We start from the raw sequence: 25,471 nt of genomic DNA on the forward strand, positions 1-25,471 counted from the left end.
TTCATCTAAATAAAAATCATTTATTTTTCATTAATATTAATATTATTATCATCGTCATCATCATTCTATCTAGAGAGAGTCCACCATGCCACTTTCAGATCTGGAGTAGTGCTAAGACGCCTGTCTGTCTGCTGGGGAAGAGGATGGGAAGGAAAAAACAGGGAGGAGACAGACAGGTTGGGGGTCGGGGGCAGGACCTGTACAGGTTCACGCTCCTGTTCATTCTCCATGCTGATGCAAACAAAGAGGGGGCGCTATAAAGGAGGGCTGGACAGAAAGAGGAGGAGGAGGGACTGAATTGTAGTTTGTCTTCACTGGCCAACATGAAACTGAGCTGTGAGGACAGAGACCAGCTGAGGGGGACAATGGGTGGAGGGGGTGGAGCAGCTTCAAGCTCACTGGTCAGGTCTGCTGGACAGGGAACCAGGACAAGCCAATCACAGACTGATACAGAGGAGGAGGGTTTATGTATACACGTCTGCATCTGTGTTTGTACATGTAGAGGTGTGCTTGCACTGATGTGTGTATCTGTGAGTGTGTAACTGGTCAGAGTTACTTTGATCCATTGTCACTGTACACTTGTCAAAGTCACTGTCACAACCGGGTACAAAGTTGAGGTAACAAACTTCTTTTTCTGCTTCTGTGAAGAGAGACAAAGAACGACTGTGAGCATCGGTGAGAGGAGTCGAATCAATTACAGCAGCAACTCACGGACGTTTCGCTTCAAGGCTTCTTTAAAGCAGAAGACACAGACACACTCAAAATCAGGCTGTGATATCAACAAGGAGTTATCGATGTATTACAAACATGAACACACTGGTGTTGTGCTGATAATAAAGCCATGTGATTTAGTAACACGAGAATTTCATCGTTTGTAAAACTACACTGAGAGCACGCGGCAGTTTGCTCATTCGTGACTGGCAGCCGTAGCGCTAATGCCTGAATTTTTGACCGAAACACTTTGTAAGATAATACTGACCACGACCACTAGCTACCGATTTCTAATTAGTTCCATATTTATCTGATTCTGGGGCCTACTGCAGGCCCTCAGGTCATCCTCCACCCCAAACGAGTTGTTTTAGTCCACTTTTCTCAGACACTGACATCACACAGAGCCAACCTGAGCTTTTGCCTCCTGGGGATTACCTTGTGCAAACTCCTCGTTACCTCATTACTGAAGATTTTGGCCACATTTAAAATGTGCATCCACCTTTTTAGCTAATTTTGGATATGGCGGTAAACGCACAGTGGGTTTGCTTTAATGTTTGGGAGTCGCGAGAGCATCTAAAATGTGTTAATAAAAGTTTGGACCATCTGCCCGGGAAAGGTGGATTCCAATATGCTGCACATGTTCTACTGTGCTTTTATTGAAAGTGTGTTGACTTTCTGTATCATTTATTGGTTTGGAGGTTGCTCTGAGTCACAGAAAAGCCAATTAGACAGACGGGATCAATAACTGGCAAGTTGGTGGGAATTGCATTACCAAGCTTAGAAAGCATCTATAGGGATCGTGTGTGGAGCAAGGCAAACAATATTGTGAGTGATGTGAGGCATCCACTTATCTACTACTGTCTGCATGGTGCTATTGTCCCTCCTTATTAAAAAAAAAAAAAAGAAAAAGGTCCAAACTCACTTTTTTTTATTTATTTATTTTTTACTGAAGCCAATAAGAGCAACAGACAGACTACTCAGCTGGTCTGGCCTACGATGCAAAGAGTGTCTGTATTCTGTCTGCTTTATGACGACTGCTTTTATGCGATGTATCCAGACGTCAGGTGACTTTCGCTGAAATTAAATTTCCCCACAGGGACAAGAGATGGGCAGTAATCTGATTACTTTTTTCAAGTAACGAGTAAAGTAAGGGGTTATTATTGCAAAAAAAATAATGAGATTACTGTTACTTTCCCATAAGCATGCTGCCTTACTAAACTGTGATTTTGTTTGTGAGTGTCTCATGACAATGACATCACAATGACAGCGTGCGACGTCCGTGGCAGCAACAGACACATGTATAATATGGAGTGCGGGAGAGAGTACGACCATGCAGCGTTTAAAGCTTGGAAGTACTAACATTAATTTGAGTTCGATTACGTAAAAAGTGACAAAAACATTAACATCCGCTGTACACTCCACGTGGGGAAAAAAAACTTCTTTCTACAGCGAAAAATTAAACTTAAAATCTGAGGAAGCACCTAACGCATGAAAACTTCATCTGATTATTGTTTGGACTTCTGTGTGTGCTTTGAACTCCTCACTGATGAGTTCTGATGATGTTCTTTAAGCCGTTACCTGTGTTTCATCGCGCTGTAGTGTTGCCACTGGAAACCATGTTGCTGTCAGAATTCGACAAAGACTGCTCCTTCACTACAGGGTCTGCAGGAGCGAGGGGAAAGGGAACCATGTTTAAAATCTAGAATACCTCTGAGAATAATAGATTTCCTTTTGATTTAGAGTCTTTAAACCCAAAAAACACAGGTTATGCCTACAGAAGTAGGGGTGCTCCATGGCCTCTGTGGCAGTCAGTCTCTGTTGGTGATCGTATCGTAGCAGCTTGTCCAGCAGGTCCAGAGCTTCGGGGCTCACCAAGTGCTGATTCTCCGTCTGCACAAACTGTTCCCAGCGCTTCCTGCTCTGCCTGCAGACAAATTACGACAAACATTTTTTCCAACTCTCCCCTCAGGACGAACTTAAAAAACAAAAACTTCCATGCACCAGGTGTATTATTTTATCACTGAGATACTTTCTGGCTGTATTCAGTTTTCATTTCTACGTTACATTCAACTTGATTTGACAAGAGCTGCTGTACAAGTTGGAATCAAAGGCATGCTTCTGACTTGGTTCAAATCAAAAAGAATAGAAGTTTCTCTGTACATGTGGGAGATTGTTCTTCTACAACAGCACCTTTCACTTATGGAGTGCCTCAAGGGTTCATCCTGGGCCCACTTATTTTTTCATTGTATATGTTACCTCTAAGTTTGTCCTTTAGAAAACATAATTTTTCTTTCCACTGCTTTGCTAATAACATCCAGGCATATATATTCATTCAACTGACTAGCAGATCCAAGGGAGCATAAGTTCAACTTGCTTAGCAACATTAAGTTCTGTGTGATGACAAATTTCTTATATCTTAATGAAAGAAAGCCCAAGATCATTTGCTTTGGTAAATTTGACCCCTCAATCAACTCTTCTAACACGCCGAGTCATTCGGCTCCTTACTGTCATGCTGCTGTAAAAAAAATAAAAATTTAAAAAATTAAAAACCTGGGCATGATTTTTAACAGTTTTTTTTTTAAAAATGGATCAACAAATAAGGACTGTCTCTATGATTTACTTTTATCACTCAGTGAGTCACTGCCAAAGTAAAACCTTATCTCTTGCAAAACTACCTGGAAAAGGTTATTGATGTTTTTAATCACTTCCCACCTGCACTACTGTAATTCGCTTTACTTTGGTATTGAACAGTCATCTTTGGTTGCAGTTAGTCCAGAATGCTGCAGCTTGCCTCTTTAGTGGTATTAAAATGCACAAACACATAACCCCGATTCTGCCATCTCTTAACTGGCTCCCTTTCCGTTTTTGAATTGATTTTAAGATTTTATTACTTACTTTTAAAGCTAAACGGACTGGAGCTGCGTCACATTCACACACCTGTAACTACTCTGAGGTCACCTACCCAGTTGCTCTTACCACCAGGTCTATGGAATAATCCATCTCTCCATATCCGTACAGCTCAGACGGTACACACATTTAAATCTTTATTAACAAGACATTTATTCCTCTTGGCATTTGGATCAAGTGTAGCATCCTTATACACAATTGCATTTTATTTATTTATTGTTTTTGTTGTTTTGCTTTCATTTTATTTCCCTTATTGTTTTATTTCATTTTATTGTCTTTTATGACTTGATCGATTGTCTTTCTCTAGATTTTCGTGTCATTTTTCTTGAGACAATATACTTTTAATGTACAGCAATTTGGTCAACTCTGTCATCTTAATGTATAAATAAACTTGACAGCGCTTCTCAAGTGAAAGGAATCCAAGCAGCTGAGTGAACTTACTGTCCCAGGAGGTCCTTGAAGCGTGGGTCTAGCTCAATGTGGTATTTACGCAGGTAGCCGAAAAGCTCATCTGTCCCCAGGACTTTGGCAATTCGCACCAGCTGGAAGAAACAACAGTGGAAGAGCATAAACGTCAAAGCAGACTTTTAACACTTTCCAAAACATTAAGACTGTAACACACAAGCTTTAAAACAGTGGTTACCTCCATCTGTTAATATACAGTCTATGCTACCAAACTGTGGGAAACTCAGACCCATTACTGCATTTATTATGCCCAATTATGCTTCAGCAACAAAAAGCACCTACCCACCAACCCTACACTTCAACATGACGAACACCTCCAAGAAATGTAACTACATGTCGGGTCACTGCAGCTGCCCACAACAAAAAAAGCAGAAACCATAGAGGGAAAAGGAGTCCCAGCATTTTATTGGTTTATAAGTTAGTGCCACATATGAAACATCAGGACACGATCTCACTACATCGCCTATTACGGAGGTTACATCGTAGGCCCTACAAAGGTTCCCCACAGAAGCCAAATCAGACTCTATGAATGAGCAACTGCACTGAAACTTTCTGGTAAAATGAGGAACCCTGGTGGTGAAAGTTTTAATTACATTTTACAAAAAGTAATTACAAAAAGTACCTTTAGCTGAGAAAAAGGACACCACAGACAGCTGTGTGTTTGTGCCATGAGCCGAGGCAGACCCTCTCAGTTTTTTTAACACAAGTGTGCATGAAATCAGTTTTTAATCTTTACTCTTTTGTCTCATCTCGTAAAAATTTGTGTGACAGGCACCTGATCGTAGTTGTCTTGTCCGTGGAAGAAGGGCTCTTTCTGAAAGATCATACTGGCCAGCATGCAGCCCAGGCTCCACATGTCTAGACTGTAATCATACATCTGGAACACACAATCATCAAACAGCACTGCAGATGAGGAAAAGACAGACATCTCAATTATCCACATGTGAGAAAACAGTGTGTGTGTTACCTGGTAGTCCACGAGGAGTTCAGGGCCTTTGAAGTATCGCGAGGCCACTCTGACGTTGTACTCCTGGGACGGGTGGTAAAACTCTGCCAAACCCCAATCTATAAGACGTAGCTAAAAAACACACACAGCAGAGACACATCCTGTTAATGCTCTACAGCAGTGGTCCCCAATCCCAGTCCACGACCCTGCCGGTTTTAGATCTCACCCTGGGTCAACACACCTGAATCACATGATTAGTTCATTACCAGGTCTCTGGAGAACTTCAGGACATGTTGAGAAGGTAATTTATCCATTTAAATCAGCTGTGATGGATCAAGGACATATCTAAAACCTGCAGGGACACCGGCCCTCGTGGACTGGGATTGGGGACCCCTGCTCTACAGGGTAAATTGGGTGAAGTCACATCTATATGAGCCTGCTGCCCCCTACTGGACATCTTACAGTCTGTTTTTCTTTTCTTGTAATAAACAGAAACCTGCCATCTGAATTTCCTTCCACAGAGCACTTATTCTGCCCAGCGTAGCCTCCACTAAGCTTCACTGTTCCCTGCAGAAACTCGTCCTTGTAGTGCCCTCCAGCTCACTGAACAAACTGTGGTCTGTTCAAACCAAATACTTCAAATTTTGACTCCCTGCTGCCATTTTTCTGCTCTCCAGCTTTGTGTGCATAGCTGAGTTTGAGCACTTTGTTGCCATTTCAGAGAAAAGGCTTTTTGGCTTCAAGTCCACACTCTGCTTGTTCCGAGCATCTCCACGTTTCAAGGGGAAGTCGGCTTTTCGTCTGCTGCACTCAGATTTCTGCATTTCAGCTTCACACTGCTGCTCGTCTCCTTGTGGCATCACTGGAAGCCCCTGAGTGCCTTTGAGACGCCTGACTGACAGAGGATGACATCCTTTGGATATTTTTGTTATGTTAACTGTTGGCAACATTTTTTGATGAATTTGATTTCTGTCACTTCTGCAGCAACCCATTTTTTTCCTCCTGTCATCAGATTTTATTCTCGCGACGCTGCTGTTTCTGAGTAAACTCAAGATTGCGGTTCGACCTACATTTTAAGTTGCAACATTAAAAACCGAATTGTTTTCAATCAGGAAACAGGATCTGCTACTGCTTTCACAAAAAAACATGATGTAAACAAATAAAACATGTAATTTGTTATCTGATATATAGATATTACTGGCTTTAAAATGTAAAAATGTCAAACTAGTCAATGATTCCTATTGTGAGTACATTATTAGAAAACAGGCTTTCTGGGGCATTAAATGTATTTAACTTCCCGGTGAAGGCTTGTAAATGCCAAATGTGTCAGAGTTAAATATCACTTTGCTCTGACCATACAGGAATTTTAATGTTTTGATGACTTCACCAGTCTCTCACATTGCTGTGGAGGAATTTTGGCCCTCTCTTCCTCTCAGTGTTGGTTCAGTGCATTTGCAGGTATTTGTTTATGCATGGCTCTCTTAAGGTGCTGCCACAACATTTTAATCAGGTTGAGGTCTGGACTTTGACTGGAGCATTGCAGCACCTTGATTCTTTTCTTTTTCAGCAATTCTGCTGTGCTTGAGATCATTGGTCTATTCCAATTTGGGCCAAATTGACAAATCGCTTCACATTTTTCCTTCCCACTGTCGCCAAAGTGCATATGAAGTATTTGAGCTGATATGTTGTCTTTGGTTTTCACCAAATGTGTTGCTGTACGTTGTGACCAAGCATTTTCACTTCGATCTCATCTGATTCAACTTTACAGACCTAAACCATGCTGCAGTGTTCTTTTTTATAGACAACAGCCTTTCTTACAGTGGCCCTGAGAGGTCAAATATACCGCCACTTAAGAAACCAACAACAAATAGACAAACACTGCGAAAGCACACAAAACACAACACAAGTTGAATTTAGCACAACGGAAAGTGTTTCTGGGGACACAATAACTTGACGGACCAGCGGCAGAAGTGACAGAAACAAAAAGACTCAAAGGCAGCAGAAGGTTCAACAGTGCTGTGAATGAGAAAAGATGCAATGTGTGTTTTAATCATATTATTCATATAATACTGTACATACATGTTTGCTATTAGCCGTTTACTGTTAGCATGCCACTTCGCCCACTGTTCCGTAACGTTATTGGGTCCCCAGAAACACGCCCCCACCTTTTTTTTTTTCTTTAGTTGTTTTCCGTTGTGGTTTGTGAGCTTTTGCAGTTTTTCTATTTGCTAGTGTCTTCCTACGTTGCAGTCTGTTTGACCTCTCAGGGCCACCGTACTGTCTCCTGGTAACCCTTCCAAACAAGCCACACTTGAGTCAATGTTTTTCTAATCGTGCTGTCATGAACCTTAACCTTTAACATGCTGACTGAGGCCTGTAGACTGAGATGTAGCCTGTGGGTTTGTAATTATGTATGTAGTTTGCATGATCTGATACAGACCATTCAGGTGCATTCATACACCTGAATGCTCCAGACCAGCACACTGCAAAAAATGTCTGTTTTAATAGAAGTGCTGCTATTTGCTGATGACCACTCAGGTGCATTCTGCTACTTATCCTCATAATTCATATGGAAGCAGTAAGAGCGCACTTGGTTTTTCCCACAGGACTCATTTTAACACTTGACTGTAGCATGCCCAAAAATTTGTCCAGGCAGACTTTAGACTGCTTCTTTCTTTATCGTGTACATATTTATTAATTCACTTTGCACAATCTCAGTCTTACTTTTTACTCTTCTTTAGTTTAACCACATTTTATCACTGTTCCATCTATAAAGCTTTTGCACTCTCTCAGTATAAGCCCGCGGCACTTTTACTTTAACTACATTTAATTATTGGAGGTTGTACTATTTTTATTATTTACCCTGCTGCTGTTAAACAATTATTTCCCCTGTGGGATCAAAGTATCTATCTTCATGTATTTAAATAATCTCTAACCAGTGTAGCAGCGAGCCGCCTAACCTTAAGTCACTAAAGCTGTGAGTAGTTAAAACAGACCAGTTTTTGATTTGTTATGGTGTTTGTGATGTGCTGATTAGTGGATTTCCTTTCTGTTAGTGTTGCTCACTCCTCACACGCTGGAAGTGGAAGAGAGAAAAGCGAGACAGAGTGCCTTTCTCGCTCCTGAGAAAGGCACTCGGGAGTGAGCGACTCTCAACAGAAAATAGATCCACAGTCCTTCACATACACGTAGGACTACATGCTGTCAGAAGCAACCAAGAGAGTCGGGAAGGTCTTGTTTTTTAAGTAACATCATAACCTATAAAAAGTGACCTGAGGCATCCGCAGACTGATGATCATAAACGCTTTAATTATCTGATTCTAATAGCTAATGAAAATGCACCAACAGTGTGCAGTGAGCCTGACATTTACGTAGATGGAAATTACATCTGTGTTTATTTTAAGGTTCTCATGCCTAATGCACTCGCGCAGGGACGCTGCGTATTTGAAAGCCCACGCTAATGCAATAACAACTCCTTTTCAAAACGGGAAAAAAAAGAAAAAGGAGAGATAACAAAAGATGGGAATGAAAAGCCGCGGTGAAAATAACCAGTGAGGGAGGGGGAGGGACTGAAAACAGAGCGTGGGGGTGTGAGGGGAGAACAAAATAAGACTACACAGAGCACTGCCTACCTTTCTCAACTGGTGGTCGATCATCACGTTGTGAGGTTTGACATCACGATGCATGATTCCCATACTGTGACAGTAGTCCAGAGCCTGACACACACACATACACACAACCATAAAAAGGTATTAAAGTGCTTTTTTTTGTAAACAGAACAACAGATTTTCATGATAGCATTTCTAAACTCACGAGTTTTCTTTAGACAGCATTAATTATTTCTATTTGCACACAATAACAGAAATATTATTAGCCCCCTGAAAAATTGACCCTTTTATTGAGCCATAACAAAACACACTGCTGTGAAATGATGTCCTTTAACTTGGTAATACTCAAAGCATGTAAAATTAGGTTAATCATCCAATTTGCACACAATATAAAAACTTTTCTGACCTAAAGAGAGATTATGTATACTACAAGTCAGATTAGACTTTGGTCAGAGACACTGCTTATATTTGGAGGAAGAGCACCGTCCCCACAGTGGAGGTTGGAGAGTCTGGAACCGGGAATCTCGTCAAGGTGGAAGGAATCAAGAAAAGGAAGAAGGATCTGTGAAGATTTTCAAAGAAAACCTCAAGCAGTCAGGAGTGAAACTTGGTCTGGGTCGTCGCTTTGTCTTCCAACACAACAGCAACCCAAAACATATGAAGCTCCTGATGAAGAACGACTTCCAGAAGACCGACGTGAACGTTACTGACTGGCCTGCACAAAGCCCTGACTTGAAATCTGCGGGGTGAACTGAAGACCAATGCCTGTGCCAAAATACCATCAGAACTGGTCAGGAGACGAGGGGCTAACAATATTGACACTGGTAGTTTTTGGTTTTTGTGAAATAATTTTGTTTCTGTAAAGTAAAATAATGTAAGCATCCAAAACAAAACTGCGATGTTTGCTAAAGCTGAGAGGCCTCACCTTCAGTAGTTCATACATATAGAAACGGATATCGTAATCTGTCAACTTCTGGTACAACTCCTGCAGGGGGGAAAAAAATAACACAAATAAGCACTGGGGTTTGCTGCTCTTTCAGCCTTACTGATTGCAACACAGCTATGACAGACTTGGCACAGAGCAATGAAGGAAAGAGGCGAGGATTGTACCTTGAAGTCTGTGTTATTGATGCATTCAAAGACGAGTGCTGGCGTTCTGGACTATACAGCCATCACAGAGAGCATGAGAAGGGTGTGGAGAGAAATCAGGAGGAAAAAAAAAACAATTAACACCACAGAGAGAAAAATATATAAATCAGAAAAACACTCATTTCTGATTCAATCACCTGATTACCAATGATTTGGCAGCCCCCACCGTGTGATTTCAACCCAAACAGGATGAACGAAACAACCATTTGAATCATCCCTGATACTGAGCCATGCACTCAAAAAGCTGTGCATACAATGATCATTTTCTAACCCAATGAAGTTCACAGGAACAAACAAACACAAAGGACCCCGCAGGGTTCCCACCGCTGCACTGGAACAAGGCCTCCTGGCTTAGTCAGAGCATTTCCACTGCCTAAAAATATCCTTCCTTCCTGGTCGGTTGATGTGTCCCAGCTCAGAAAATTGTAAAAAGGAGATATCCAGTCTGGTCGTCGCGGTGGATTTCAGATTGAAAATACAGAATATAGAAACAGATAAGTGGTCAAATGATAAAACTCCTGTAACTTCTGTTGACTACAAAACAAAAATTAAAACGCCACAAATTTTAGGTCCGATGGGAAGCTGAGAACCAAAACAATCACACGGTAATTACAGCAAAACTGGAATTATAAGATTACGTTGTTTCTCGTGCCGACACAGAGTCTATCATTTATAGAACGTCCAGGATTTCTCTGAACTTTATCATCGCACCTGCTAAAGACAACGATGTCGTCAGCAGCTTCCTGCTGTATTTGTCATGCGAACAAACTAATGCTCAGGTGAGCACACAATGCCACAATAAACCAGCGATCCAGGTGCTAAAAGGAAAAGTTGCAGTTCCTCAAATGGCCACTTGAGGCAAACACAAAACAAAAGAGGAGTGAGTGAGTTCAAACAGCCAGCCGTGTTAAAATATCAAACTTTACAGCAGCAGGGAAACAAGCTTGCTATGACGATGACGCTGGTTTCTGTGGCTACTTTACCCCTTTATGACGACTGTGGACATTATTTATTTATTTTGTTTTATAACTCATGCGTTTTAATAGAATTTAGCATGATAGAGACCATGGTTGTTTTCAGTGCTGACACAGGCAGCTGTAGCCACTAGCTCATATGCTACACTGAGTTCCAGGTGAAGTGTAACTTCCCAGTTTTCAACTGCAATTCCCCTGAAGTCGGATTTCGAGTCAGAGCAGCGCATTTGTGACTCGCTAAATGAGCCATACGCAGAGCATTGATCAGGCACTATCCGTGAACGTGCTGCAGCGCATTTTTAAGCACAAAAAGAGCACCGTGTTGTATATCTACTGATGCACAAAGGGCTTGATCTCACTAAGGAGCAAAGCAAATCATGTTTTCCTTGCTTTTCCCAACTTCACTACTGGAATACAGTTCGAGATTAAATTCACTCCCAGCTTAACCATCCATCTTCAGAGGCAAATGAAACGCCACAACAGCCTCACTTTAGATCATTTTCATCACTAAACTGAACGTCTTCACCTTGTCAGTGGTGCTGGAGCACTTACGAGGCGAAGCAAATCACCCTTTACATGCATTTCTGTGTGATGCAACCAGAAAACCTACAGTTGCATATTTCTAACCAAAGCAACTAGCATTTGCTTCCTTCTGGCTCAACACCGCCCCGAAAGAAAACAAAACAAGAGGGAACTGGCTATAATAATTATACAACAGTGTGTGCCATTAGTTTCACACTTCTCCACTCACAGACAGTCAGCAAATCAATTCACCAAGAAGTGCAGCAATTTTCCAAACATACAATGGGAAGAACAACATGGCTGTCTTGGAAGTATTCAAGGTAAACACTGCAGGCTCTAAACTGACACCTACTTGTAGCTGAAAAAAATGGTTCCAGTCAGCCCCGTTTACTCATTTTAATCTGGGGGAAAGTAACAGTGAGAATGGCGCATCCCTTATTTGACTGACATTAAATCAAAGACTTAATATAAACATAATTATTCACAATGCTGTGAGCTTGGGACAGTTTGTTTTCTTGAGGGAAACAAGGAGGGCAGAAAGACGGAGCTTTAATCTAGTAGCTGCATCTCTGGCTGACATATGTGGCTGCTCATACTCTAGCCCTAGTTTTACATCTCGATTCATTTTGACACTTAATAAAAACATAAACATGCTATTAGCAAGCCTACCACCGGATCTTTCACTGTGTCCACCAGTCGAATGATATTGGTCCCTCCTCGCAAGTTCTCCAGGATTTTGATCTCTCGCTTGATCTTCTTCTTCTTGACCGGCTAAAACAAGCATGAACAAAAACAAAACAGCCAGATTAAATAAAAAGATTTAACAGAGCAGTCTCAGAATAAATGAAAACAGCAGAAGAAAAGATGTAAAATCTGAAAGGTTTGCTGCCCTGCTGCTTCTTCTCACTCCAGCCTCGTATCTGCTGACTCTGCTTGCACTGTCGCTGCTGCTGCATTCTTCAGCATCTCTTAGCTTCACTCAGTCTGAGGTTTCCATTTAAGTGACTGTCAGCTAATCCTCATCTGTCACAGGCATCACTCAATTTTTTTAGGGGTTAGACCTCTTGCACTTAGTCATATAGGTGTTTAGTAATCATGTTAAATAGTGACTACTAACTGTGACAAGAGAAAAACAAATCAATCGGAGGGTCAACAGCTAAAAATCTAGATTTTTATGCTGTGATCCGAGCAGAAAAAGAAGACTCTACTGGCTGTTTTTAAGCAGGGCTCAAATGACTTGGATATGTGAATGTTGTGTACTCAATTAGCTTAATCCACCAGTAGTGAGGCAGGAGTAATAGAGCCAGTCAATCCAAGCCGGTTTTAGTGTTAGCACCTCCTACGTCTTACAAATGGAGCTTTGTGTCAGCACCTGATTTAAGGAGTTTGGTTATTTCCCGTATTTGCCTTTATTGTCAATTATATTTATTACTGATGTGATGCAAATGTTTGGCAGTTCTCTGCAGCACAGTAACCACTCATCGTCATCCTGCTGGCACCAACTTCGTTAATCTTCATCTGGGATTTTCCAAAAGCAGCAGGGGGCTTTGCTCACTGGCTTAACTGCAGGGCTGCAATTAGCACCAGATCAGCAGTGATTGAGTGACCCAGAGCTGCCATCACTGGCCCGCTAGCTGTTTAGGCGATCGGGCAGAGCAGCCCAAGTTGTTTTTTTCCCCATCTGGCAAAATGTTTGTCAGGGACAAAAAAAAAAAAAATCAAACATCTCACTTTGGACTCTAATGTTGGAGTTTTTTTAAATCACTAATTCAACAAACATGTAATCTAAACTTGACAAATGCAGGGAAACTGGAAAGCTAAGGTGCATCTATTTTCAGCTTCCACGGTCTCAGCACATTAGCAGGGTTTAAGACAAAACAAATAATCCTTTCACGCTGCCAGAATTTTAAGAATTATGTCTTCAGGTTCATTTAAGCAGCAGGGATGAGAGTCAGCAACACCAAGACTGAGGCCAGGTTTCTCTGCTGGAAAATGATGGGGGAAGAGTTGTTGCCCCAAGCCTGGTAGGCTCCTTCCTTTGGTGGTTTTCAGGGCACGCCCAACTGACCTAGAACTTGATGGAGAAACTGGACATCTCATCTGGTCTGGGAGCACCTCAGGATCTTCCAGGAGGAGGTGGAAAAATACTCAGGGAAAGGGATGTTTGGAATAACCCGCCTAGCCTAGCAAAAGGTTAATTATTCAGAAAATACTCAAGACTAAAACAAGCTATATCTTCATTATTCATTAATTTAAAAATTATTTATGCGGTCATACATCATCAGCTGGTCACACTCTGCTTTGAGGTTTTCTTAAAATTCACATTAATTGAAGCAGAAATCTCCATGGCCAAAAACTACAGTTCCTCAAATGGTCACTTGAGGCCTGTTTCAGAAGTAAGTCAATCCCAAAAGGCTTTCTTGTTAAATTACCCAACTTTACAGCAAAAATGAGGATGTTTGCTTTGTGCTACAGGAGATTGTTTTATTCTCAAGAGCTAAAATCCCTTTTAGAAACAACTAATGTGAGCTTGGGACAGTTTGGCTACAGTTCTTTGTGTTGGGGTGAAATGCACCCCAACACAAAGAGCTGTAGCCAACAGCTATCTCACCCTCATTTGTGCTGTTGATTTAGGAGCATTTTAATGGAATGATCTTATATGGATTTAAATGTGCTATAACAAGTTTTAGTATAGTGTAGTATCTAAGTACTAAAAGCTACTTTTAGCTGGTCCCCTATTCACAAGGGATCACTGCGGCAGGTAGATCCACATATCTGACTTAATGCAATGCCCGAGAGACTTATTTCCTGTTGGGATCGAACTGAGGATCTTTAGCATAGGCGAATGCATACACTATTACACAGAATTCCCCCACCTTTTATATACATTCTGTGTATGTATCTAATAGCTTTTCACAACTAGTGGCATTGCAAGTGTAAGGCTCTGTAACAGTGTTTGCAGATATATTTGGCAATAAAATATTATTAAATAATAGTTATTCTTTAAAATGTAATAAAAATGACCATGATGGCAGTGGTGTCGCAGTCAGTCTGCTCACCTTCAGGATTTTGACCACCACCTTCTCATTGTTGGTGATGTTGATAGCCTCGAACACTTCGCTGTACTTCCCTCTGCCCAGCTTTCGAACCAGCTGGTAGTCCTCCTGGTTGCTATAGGGACAGCCAGAAAAACAGGAGTGTGAGGATGGAGGAAAATATATAGATATATATATATATATATATATATATATATATTTCAGATTCAGCATGCAATTAAGCCAATCTATAAGCTGATTCTAAATGTTCTACCCGCTGACTTCTGGTTCTGATACCAAGCCAAAATGTTATACAAGTCAGGCTGGATAGGTGAAGGAGATGGAGGTAAGTAGGAGGAAAGTGTCAGACAGTGAAGAACAGCAGGTTTGAAGGTTGGGAGACATGGTGTCATCACACCCTCACAGCTAAATGTATAATAATAGACGCCCATCTGCCACATTTCCCCTCCACAGATATCCGTTATCATACGATTATCATGCACGCTGCAGTAATCAGAAATGTCCTCACTTCCAGTTGGGTACGTGGGCCTCGTAGTCCCAGTACTCGCGGGTCTTCAGCGTGTTGACGTCTGCGTACACACGGGCTTTGCTACCGGCCACCGGACCCGGCATGGCGAGACCCGTGGCTCGGGTGCCGTGGGGCGCCTGTCACGGAGATCTGCTGGGATATGAATGGCAGACTAATATGGGGTGGGGGGGGAGGGGTTGTATGAATGGGGATAACGTGCGTGGGTGTTAAGCGGAGCTGGCCAGCCAGCTATCGTGCAGAGAAAAGCAACCAGAGTGAGAAAAGTGGAGGCACGAATGATGAGAAAACCAGGGATGTCCGCCGGGAAAAGCCGCAGTCACTGCCCGCCGAGCAGTACTCCTTGGTGGGGTTAATAGAAGCAGCAGAGACGGGGAGGGGGTGGTGGAGCTCGGAGTGAATAGCAGCTGAGGTTACACACAGGGACGGGGAAGCATCGGGGCACTGAGGTAGAGAAGAACCGGACCCCTGAAAGGCCACAGAGGGGGCTGGAAAGGAGGTCGGTGGTCTAAAAATCACGGGTTTAAACTCCGAGGCTAACGTTGCTCTTTGCGGGCCCCAAATCCGAGGGGAAACAGGCGGCCTTCCTGCGCTGGTCCGGGAATGAGGGGTGCCCACCGTGGGCCGGTGTTCGCTATCAACCGAAAGCCGATGTGATGGATCGACAGCGGGGATCGATCTCGGGGAGAGCAGGGGGTGGAGTAGCGGAGAGATCGATGATGTTAGCTAACGGTAGCCTGCGATGCTACTTGAGCGCGAGGATGTCGCACCGACGGGGAGCGCTCGGCGCCGTGCACCACCATCGGCGGAGACAGCGTCATGTGCGATCGGCTGTGCGGGGTAAGTAGCGCCTCGGAGGCCCGGTGCCACACGCTCACGGAAACCCCACGATTCAAGGGGATTCTTCTGCACCTGCGGACCTCCCCTAGTCGAGAGCGCAGGGAAGGGAAGCGGATTGCGATTGAAGAGGCGCAAGAGAGCCGCCCGGATGTGAAAGCCGCTGGCTGCCGGGGTGAGAATGAGGAACGAGACCTTCCAGTGGATGGCCGGGCCACAGCGCCCCCTGGTGAAAAGGATGTGACGGATTTCTCAACTATTTAAAAACGGAGGGCAAAAGTAAGTAAAACAAAAACAAAACAAAAAAAACAGCTGACTCCGGTATGTAACAGGTGTCGTCTCGTCTGTTTGTAAGCAAGGTGCAAAAACTACCTCTCTAAGGCAGAAGTCATTAGATTTTAGTTGCTTCTATCACTTTCCTAAAACTAGATATGCTCTCTGAGCGCACTTGTAAAATTGTAAAGTTTTCACAGTTTCACCCAGCAAAGCGCAACCTTCAGGAGAACTTCAAGAAACAATCTTTAATTTCCTGAAGGTCAAATTTTTGAGAAAATTCTAGGAACATTGTTTAAAAGTTCACTGAAGTTTATTTTTGTAGACTCTTTAGGGAACCATCTGGAAACATTCCCTGGAGGTCACCTGAGGGGGAACCTTTAGAAAGTCCCCTAAAGGTTCTCCAAAACTAATCTCCAGGGAATGTTCCCATGAGGTTCCCTTAATATTACTCTTTTAGAACATTCTTCAAAATATGACCTTCGGGGAACCTTTAGGAGACTTTCCCTGGAGGTTCCCTTAAGTTTTTTTTATAACCTTTAGGGAAACATCTGGGAACATTCTTGAAGGTCCCCTGGAGGTTCTTCAAAAGCAACCTTCAGTTTTCAGATTGCCACCCTTCCTGTTCACTCTGTTTTAATGAAATTTGTCTCATATGAATTGGAGTTGTCTCAAGTATGAAATACAATTCATTGTTTCTATTTTCCCTTTTGAGTTCAATTCTGGCCTTAAATTTGAACTTGGTAGCATGAATTTTCTTAAAGAATATGAATATTACACAATAGTATTTTATAATAGTTCTACAATAATATTCTCCATTTTTTGTTAATTAATGAGTAATAATAACAACCTTGCTATGCTTTCTAATGCGTTTCTTTCATGTAAGAAAGAAACATATTAGAACATGATTGAAAAAAAAAACAGCTATTTCAAACGTAATATGAAATAGTATTTTACACCTGAAGCAGAAAACGTCTGGTAAATTTCATACATTTTCATGGATGAATCTATATTCTATATTCATGAGACCTATCAAGGCTTCTTTTGTTTTAATTTTGATTATTATGGATTGAAAATCAGAAATTCAGTATTAATCAAAAAAGGATTCCTGATAAAGAAATGTTCCAATTCTAAAGTGTGGTCACTTAGTACTTGGTTGGGGTTCCTTTACCATGAATTACTGCATCAGTGCAGTGTGGCATGGAGGCAATCTCTGCTGAGGTGTTACAGGTTACTTTGATAGGAGCCTTCAGCTCATCTGTATTTTTGGGTTGGGTGTTTCTCATTTTTCTCTGGACAATACTCCACAGAGTTTCTGTGGAGTTCAGGTGATGGTAAACTGGCTGGTCAATCAAGCACAGTAATAACATGGTCACCAAACTATTTCGTAGCAGTTCTGGCATTATGAGTAGAAGCTGAAAGGAAATTGCTGTCTCCATAAAGCTCTTACAAAGATTTTAAAGCATTAATTTCTCTAAAAAAGTCCTTGTAGACACTCTATTGACTTTGGAGCTGATAAAACAGAGTTGACCAACCACCAACACCACACTACACCACAAATTATCATAGAGTGCAGGACATTCACATGACACCTCTCTGTTCCTTAATCTGAGAGGAGGTCCACATCCAGATGTTGTTCTCCCTGGCCCAGGTATGACGTTTCTGACATCTCTGGTTCAGGAGTGTCTCCTACCATAATAGGGTAGAAGGTGCATAATACTATTAATATGCTTCCGTACAGCACTCTGCAAACAGCAGCTGTTTCAGCAAATCGATGATCGTCATCTGGACAGCTGTCGAGTCGGCAGTTTCCCCAGTGATTGCAGCTGCATGTGCTGAACTAAATTGAGAATTATATAACAATTGTAATGTCTGAATGGTAATTGAAATGAAATGGTCTAATAATTTGACATAATGGATTTCAGATTTTTATTTTAACTAAGAAAAACTGAAATTTTCAGATGGACAAGTAAACAGGTTTTGACACAGTCAAAGGGCTTCTCGGTATCTAACGAGGTGAACGTGCGAATTCCAGGAAAGCTTTAGTTCCAAAATACCGATGGGCTTTGAGGGCTATGCAAGACAATCCTAATAAATATAAATCTTCCATATTTATCCTTCCACTTCAACAACTGCAGTGGACCTGAATTCAGTGATGATGAATACCTTTGGCAATAAAGTGTATCAGCATGATTGCCCCTCTGCTACTAGTTTCCCCAAACTAACTTGATTTCCTGATTGAATAACTTCATTAATCTTATAGATTTATAAATGGAAAAAAAAGTTTTATTTGTTAGTGCTGTTTGTAATTGAATGCTACATACATACAGATAATCTTAGCATGAATGTACACGTACTGTATGTCGCAACAAAGTTTTTTTTCAAAGGTTTGTTTTCAACATCATTCACATGAACTACAGTACAATTTGGGAGGGGGGGGGGAAGAAAGAAAGAAGAAATGCTATTGGAGGGAATGGCGCTGTGTGGAGGAAGGGCTTGGTAACACCGGTTCCCAAGGACAGAAACACAGGAACTAACACGGCAAGCATGCAGAGAGCAAGAGACACCAGGGTCTGACGGGGTTATTTATTGGAACTGAAAAGGAAACAGAAAACAACGGGTGGGTTAACTGGTGCCTTTACTGGCCTTTCACTGCAGGAGGGTAGGGGGTAATCATTTGTGCTTGTACAAAATGTTTTCCTCCCTTTGCTCGTCAGATATGACAAATTTTTAAAAACTCACCCACCCCCCTTGATTTTGAAGATTTCCTCACTGTAAATTTTGGTCCGACCCAAACAGTACTCTACGACATAAAAGGTGAACAAAAAAGAAATAAAATAATGCATCCAGGCAGCCAAGGTCAGAGTGCTAATCACTGTAACAGTGCTGCCTGGCTGGCATTAGGTTAATCTTTGGCTTTGAACATACATTTGTACGTTGTTGTTGTTGTTATTATTATTAATAATACACATAAGTGAGGTCCTTATTCTGCAACTTGAGCAACTATATTCTATTATACACATCTAATGATGTGTCAGCACCGATTAACAAGTCCTTGCGTACTTGCGTTTCTTGGCAAAATATGAACCCAGCCCCAGTGATTCCTGATGTGTGTGTGTGTCATAGTAATTCTGCATTTCCAAAGCTGTGGCACACCTACCCCAAGGCCCTGGTCTCTCCCTCCAGGAATACAGATATTCATATCAATTCAAATAACATTAATTAAAAAAAAACAAAAACAAACAACTTACAGTACTTTTGTTATTTAAACCTCAAATCCACCTTGTTCTGAACATCGTTCAATGCCAGATTCATAAAATTAAAAAAATACTTAATGATAAAATTAATGATAATAATAATAATAATAATAATGATGGTGGATAGAAACAGAAAGGAGTAGAGGAGGCAGAGGCGGCCCCACTTTTAAGGCGAAAACAAAAAGAAAAGAACTGCAAGCTAGAATTTAAAAAAATAAAGTTACTTCTGTCTCCTCAGTGTGTACTCTGTTCTTTTCAATACTGCACTCAAACCATGAATCGAGCATTCACAGCGTTCACAGCCAACATGTAAACTAACTGGTGTTCCAGGACACTTTAGCACAACTACAATCTCATAGCTTTCAGAGGAGAGGAAGGAGCCATTCTCTCTGGTAATAAACCCACCCTGACAGACACGACGTCATACGTAGCAGGACAAACAGATTTAACAGGTCTTTCAAACCATGGAAATTATTCAACACATGCTGCAGGACAGTCCTGCAGAAACAGCTCTCACAAAGACCAGTACAGTTAGTAATAACAACAGTAATAACAAAAAAATTAGAAAAAGGCAGGTTGGTTGAAAGAATTCTACTACAATTCACTTCAGTCTGAATTTCCCTGTTTGACAGAACACCGTTTACATTCACGCATTCAGACTCATGTGCGGGTTTCTCTTTGAGACTCCTCGCGACGCACTGGCACAGTCACTACATGGACTACAAAAATGACAATGAAATACAAAAAAAAAGAAAAAAAAAAAGAGCATTTTTCATAACATTTCACGTGGTAAAAAGTAGCAAGAATACAAAAACAGCTCTTCAATACCTATTTTCATAAGAAAGACATTTCCAACTCATCTGGCTAAGCACACCCACACATCCAGAGTTATATACAGGATGAGGATGAGAGACTTTGACGTTTTTAAATGCACGACAGCACTGACCTCTGCAGGAATAGTACATTAGTGTGAAATATATTTTTCTGTATTGAAGGATTAGAACAGCTGGAGCTTTTACAGACTTAAATCTGGGCTGGTTGATTAGCCTACACACCACAGGGTGTAGCTTTTTACTGTCCACACATAGAATTATTTAACCGTAGGACCATGCATTCCTAAATCCCCAATGCCGTTTCACTTCACATACACCGATCAGCCATAACATTAAAACTGCCAGCCTAATACTGCATTGGAGCCTCTCGTGGTGCCAAAAAAAGCTCTGACTTTGGCAGCAGATCTTTGGGGGCCTGTGGGGCCTCTGTGGATTGAAACTGTTCCAATACACTGGGTCAACACCTTTGGCTGCTGTGTTATTGCTAATTGGTGTAAAATGAGGCTTTCCCGGCCACTTCTTTAATAAGAAGAGTAAAAATAAAAATGGAGGTTAAGGATACCCAAAGCATTTCAGACCACTCTTTACCCAAAGATATTAAAGTGAGTGCATGTGTGTCTTGGAGGGCGGTATGGAAAGTCACACTTTGCAAACCTCTGATACTAAACAGTGACAGGCTGAGTCAGGAAGCGCAGGAAGCAGAGGAAAGATGTAGGGAATAATGAGAGAGGGAGAAACTGAAGAGAGGCCAAGAGCAGTCATCACAAACCCATTTCAGACATGCAGCTTTTTTCCATTAAACTGACACCGTCGAAATGAGTAGACTTCATGTAAACGAGCACTCGGGTCACTTTTATGTAAAAATCGCAATGGCAATCCTACAAGATCAGACCTCGTAAACTCTTAAGTATCAGTTTTGATACAAGACAAGTGCACACGTTAACTGAGATTACACACGTGACTTCTTGAATTCCTCAGTTCATTGTGTACAAAACATTTGATCTCTTTAAGTCGGATTCTAGTTTCTAGAATTACAGTTAAATAATTCCTCTGTGATGCTCTTCTGCTTTTCCAATTTCAGAAGAAACATCTCTCTGCTGCAGCACACAGAGAGAAGAATCAAAAGTCTGGAGTCAATACTGATGACACTCAAGCTTTTTTTTCTCGAGGTATGAAAAGATTTTGCACGAGTACCATAGGTCTGATGCATGTCTGAATGAGACCATGGGCGCCAATAACGTAAATATGACCTATGCCTGAATGACAATCTGCTATCACCTTGTCACATTAATGAAATGCTTTGCATCCCATGTTTGAAAAGGGCTATAGTAGCAAGAGGGGAGAAGAAGAAGAAAAACAAGAGGACTCCACTTTAGTGGATACTAAAGGTGATGACTCAGCCTGATGAATTCACTCACTACTCTTTTAAACATCCTACCAAACTGTTTTAAAAACAACAAATGCTGTCTGACTTTTTACCGATGTAACGGGGATGCTTCTTATTCTGATTCTGCTCATTTCTGAGGGGAGGAAATTAGGGTGGATCTGCTAGATCAACCTGTGATATGGCACTTGTTCCTGGGAGTTAAGCGGTTGTGGTAAGGGTTGGGTTTATAAAAATAAGGACCAGATTTAAGAAGATGTTCATTTTTTTTGGAATGACAAGACTTGGAGTAACATTAACTGATGTAGCACTATTGGAATGAATACAACAATTCAGGACTCTCCTGAAAGTGTGGTTAACGTTAGGCTGAATAAATAGCCCAGAAGGGACAGACAAAAGTTCAAACTAAGAAGTCACGGGTTTATATGCACTGGGGCACAGGGTAACCCCCTCCATCTGCCGTGTGCTGCACCGTGTGGTCCTGCAAAGAGCCCAAATCACTGAAACGCTCTCCGCACCAAACACACTTGAACTGACCCTCTCTGGAGTGCGTGCTCTGGTGTTTGGTCAAGTGCTCGCGCTGTTTGAAGCCCTTATTGCAATGACCACACTTGTACGGTTTCTCGCCTGTATGCACGCGCCGGTGTCGGTTCAGGTCCGATGAGTACTTGAAACGTTTCTCACAGTCAGGGCACTTCAGTGGCTTTTCCCGTGATGGGTCGCAGCGATGCTGCACAAACTCTGAAGAGGACAGGAAGCGGCGGTCGCAGAGCGAGCACTTGAGGGGCTTCTCCTGGCAGTGCGAGTTCTGATGACGCTGTAACGTGGAACTCTTCTTGTAGCCTTTGCCGCAAACGTCACACTTGTATGGCTTGTCAGGCGAGTTGTTGGACGACTCCCCGCACTTGTGCCTGAGCAGCTCTCCTGACTGGCTGAACTCCTTCTGGCATGAGGCGCACTTGAACAAGTTGTCCATGCCGTGGACGTGCTGGTGGTAAAGGAGGTGAGAGGGCTGCATGAAACCCTTGTCACACAGATTGCATTTGAATGGGCGGTCTGTGGGGTCTTTATGAGTGCGGCTGTGGCGCACCAGTGCATACTGCTGCTTGAAACTCATCTGACACTCGTCACAGTGGAACGGACGCTCCTCTGAGTGCGTGCGCTCGTGCTGGCGAAGGTCAGATGGCCGCTTGAAACCCTTACCACAGGTGGCACAGCGAAACGGCCGAGAACCCTGCGGGTGGCAAGGGTGGTGAAGGAGCTCTGAAGACTCTTTGAAGTGCAGTTCACATAAGTTGCATTTGAACAAGTGCTCACCCGAGTGCACGTACATGTGGCGCACCAAGTGGGAGCGGTGCTTGAAGCTCTTTTCACAGACAGCACACTTGAATGGACGTTCGTTGCTGTGTGTTCGCTGGTGGTGCTGCAGGTGTGACGATTGGCTGAAGGCTTTGTCACATGTGTCACATTTGAAGGGCTTTTCCCCTGTGTGAACCCTCTCGTGCCGGGTGAGTTCTGAGAGGTGTTTGAAGCCTTTCTGGCACACAGAACATTTGTAGGGCCGGTCTCGGGCCGAGGGGAATGGCAGAATGGACGAGCTGCTGCTGGCTGACGCCCCGTCACTGCTGGGCTGCTGGGAGCTGCTTGAGGAGTTTGGTGTAGCGCTGCCAGAAGAGCCGGGCCGGTAGGTCTTCTCGCATATCGAACACTTCATTGGGTTGGTGCTGTTGTGCGATGTGTGGTGCTGGGCAAGAGAAGTGAGCAGGGAGAAGCCCATCTTACACACCCCGCACACAAACGGCTTCTGCTCCACCTGAACACACTGGTGCTCCAGCAAGTCTGTTGCCTGGTGGAAAATCTTCATGCACTGAGTGCACTGGAATGACCTGTCCTGAGTCACCATGCACTGATGTTCATGTGGGTTTGCCAGGTGGGAGATATCATGTCCACAAGCCCCACACTTGTGCCCTCCCTCTGTCCCAACCTGAAGGGACGTCTGCTGGGCCTGGGCAGGGTGCTGCTGCTGACTGTGCTGCCCACCTCCATGCTGCTGACTCCCACTGTGTTGCTGTCCATGCTGGCTGTGCTGTCCATGCTGGCTCTGCTGTTGCTGCTGCTGTAGCGACGTAGTGTCTGGCTGCAGTACGATACCATACACAGCACAGCCCAATGCGTTCTCAGCGCCCGGAGGGATGGTGTGGACAACCTGAGGTGGTGCAACTGCATGCTGCTGCCAGGCTTCTGTCATGCGGGCTCGAGTGTAAGGATTGAGCTTGGCAGCTGGTGTGGCCCAACTGCAGGAAGAGAGGAGAGCAACAGGTATTTCAAAGTACAAGCTAAAAGCTTCTGTGTTTGTGAAGGAGAAATGAAACATAAACTCACTCCATGTCTGCAGCTGGCACCGGAATGCAAAGGCTGCTTGGTGAAGATGCAGGTGAGAAAACAGCCAGGTGCCAAGGAGAAAAGATGACCAGGTGTGTGAAGAAGTAAAGGTAAATCAACTACTTTCACTTTATTCTTTGCCTTCAGGTGGTATCTGTATAAAAACAGAATTAAAGTGGGTTATAACAAACACTGCAACTGACATTCAGTAATGATAATAATGTTTTTAAGCTAATGATTCCAGCCCTACACCCAGACTGAACAATCTGTTCAGTCTTTATATGTTTAACCAAAATTTAAAGCCAGACCTACACCAGTACATCATCAGAGTACATCAGAGGGACGGGTAGGGTTGAGCGGTTTGGAGAGAGAAGTTAGAGAGGCAAGGCTAAGATGGTTTGGACATCTGCAGAGAAGGGATAGAGGATGTACTGGGCATTGATGATGGAGCTGCAGGCAGGAAGAAAGGAAGAACTCAAAGGAGGTTCATTTAGTGAAGGAGAACACGCAGAGGGTTGTTGTGACAGAGGAGGGTGAGATGGAGGCAAATGAAAGGGAGTAAACAAAAGGAGGAGGAGAAGGGCTCAAATATGAGACTTTACAGGTCTGCTTGAATTGGTTTTCATATTTAACTAGTGAGACATTTTTTATACCACTGTCCCAAATTACAGTTCCTGTTTTTCTTTTATGGTAAGAAAGGCTGGAAAAATATCAGGCTTTTATCTTCAATAGTTTTTAGCTATTTATGTTCAAACATTGCCTCAGATTTCAAAGTGTGAAAATCTTAAAGTATTTGCTATATGAAGCTAAAAATTTACAGCAATCATTAGATATGTCCAAACTTTGGATCGTGAAATCCTTTGGCAAACTGTAGATGTTCAAGCAGAAAATGGGATGAGCTTTATGAGTCCATCTGTGATGGGGCAATATCTGCTCAGTAAAAACTGCTCATTTGCTTGTGTGAGCTTCTTGCACTAGCTTCAGCAATCACTGTAGATTTAAGAGAAGCAAAGCTGTTGATGTGAGGTTTAAAACAGGTGAATGCCAGACTGTGCGGGTAGACCTCTAAACTACACATGTGGGCACTTTCTTTCATTGCAGTCATCATTAGACCATCACTCACATTTATTCTTCAGAAAGCATATATTCATGGAAATGACAACGAGATCAATGATACTGGTCAAGGTGAGGGAAAGGCCAGCGCAATTAGGAGGGTGCTTGAAGATATGCAACGTCTGTGAAAGCAGCAGCAAGTGAACTCATTAACATACACACTTAGATCGCAAAGATTAAAGCCGGCTTATATATAAATGGTATTATAGTGGCGGTGAAGTCCCCTCCCCTCTCTATGTACGAAACTAAATGCCCAGCGACTCGCGGTAAAAAGTGGAAAGCAGCGTCTGCGCATTATAATGTTTCTCGTCTCCAGGCAAAGATCACTGTAACCAGGTTAGCTTAGCTACCTAGCCTAGCCACTTGCTAACGCATCCACAGGAGATGGAGATTAGCAGGCTAGCCACAGCAAAATAAGAGCCAGGCAGCAGCAACAGCGACACGCTTGTTATACGAGCCCTGCATGTAAACAACGATGGGAAAATGCCAGGTTTACATACCCGGAGCGTCCAGTCAAGCCTGCTGAGT

The 25,471-nt window shown here is 42.7% G+C and overlaps 2 protein-coding genes across 3 annotated transcripts; both read right to left on the bottom strand.

Moving 5' to 3' along the window:
• Positions 1-15,849, bottom strand: csnk2a2b (casein kinase 2, alpha prime polypeptide b). 2 transcript variants are annotated; one of them, XR_002062681.2, is made up of 13 exons: positions 14,847-15,849; positions 14,342-14,453; positions 11,952-12,053; positions 9,748-9,798; positions 9,563-9,622; positions 8,662-8,745; positions 5,051-5,161; positions 4,859-4,960; positions 4,060-4,160; positions 2,487-2,635; positions 2,290-2,373; positions 557-640; positions 1-408 (listed from the first exon to the last, which is right to left on the bottom strand). XR_002062681.2 is itself a non-coding variant. In XM_003439432.5 (12 exons), the coding sequence occupies exons 1-11, from the start codon at positions 14,948-14,950 to the stop codon at positions 2,297-2,299; spliced, it is 1,053 nt and encodes a 350-aa protein (XP_003439480.1). In that variant the 5' UTR covers positions 14,951-15,849; the 3' UTR covers positions 1-640; positions 2,290-2,296. The 2 variants fall into 2 exon arrangements, 1 of the variants encoding a protein (XP_003439480.1); XM_003439432.5 differs by having other exon boundaries at positions 1-640.
• Positions 15,850-18,238: 2,389 nt separating this feature from the next.
• Positions 18,239-23,972, bottom strand: znf319b (zinc finger protein 319b). The gene is made up of 2 exons (XM_013265057.3): positions 23,831-23,972; positions 18,239-23,742 (listed from the first exon to the last, which is right to left on the bottom strand). The coding sequence occupies exons 1-2, from the start codon at positions 23,833-23,835 to the stop codon at positions 21,870-21,872; spliced, it is 1,878 nt and encodes a 625-aa protein (XP_013120511.1). The 5' UTR covers positions 23,836-23,972; the 3' UTR covers positions 18,239-21,869.
• Positions 23,973-25,471: the final 1,499 nt, after the last annotated feature.

The sequence above is a fragment of the Oreochromis niloticus genome, linkage group LG7 (genome assembly GCF_001858045.2).
Source record: "Oreochromis niloticus isolate F11D_XX linkage group LG7, O_niloticus_UMD_NMBU, whole genome shotgun sequence".
NCBI lineage: Eukaryota > Metazoa > Chordata > Actinopteri > Cichliformes > Cichlidae > Oreochromis > Oreochromis niloticus.

Bases quoted from the DNA above. Each gene is read 5' to 3' on its own strand.
- csnk2a2b (XM_003439432.5), bottom strand. From the start codon at position 14,950: ATGCCGGGTCCGGTGGCCGGTAGCAAAGCCCGTGTGTACGCAGACGTC. The intron at 4,961-5,050 runs GTAACACACACA...TGTGTGTTCCAG, and splicing joins AACTCCTCGTGGACTACCAG to ATGTATGATTACAGTCTAGA. The intron at 4,161-4,858 runs GTGCCTGTCACA...TGTTTCTTCCAG, and splicing joins GACAAGACAACTACGATCAG to CTGGTGCGAATTGCCAAAGT.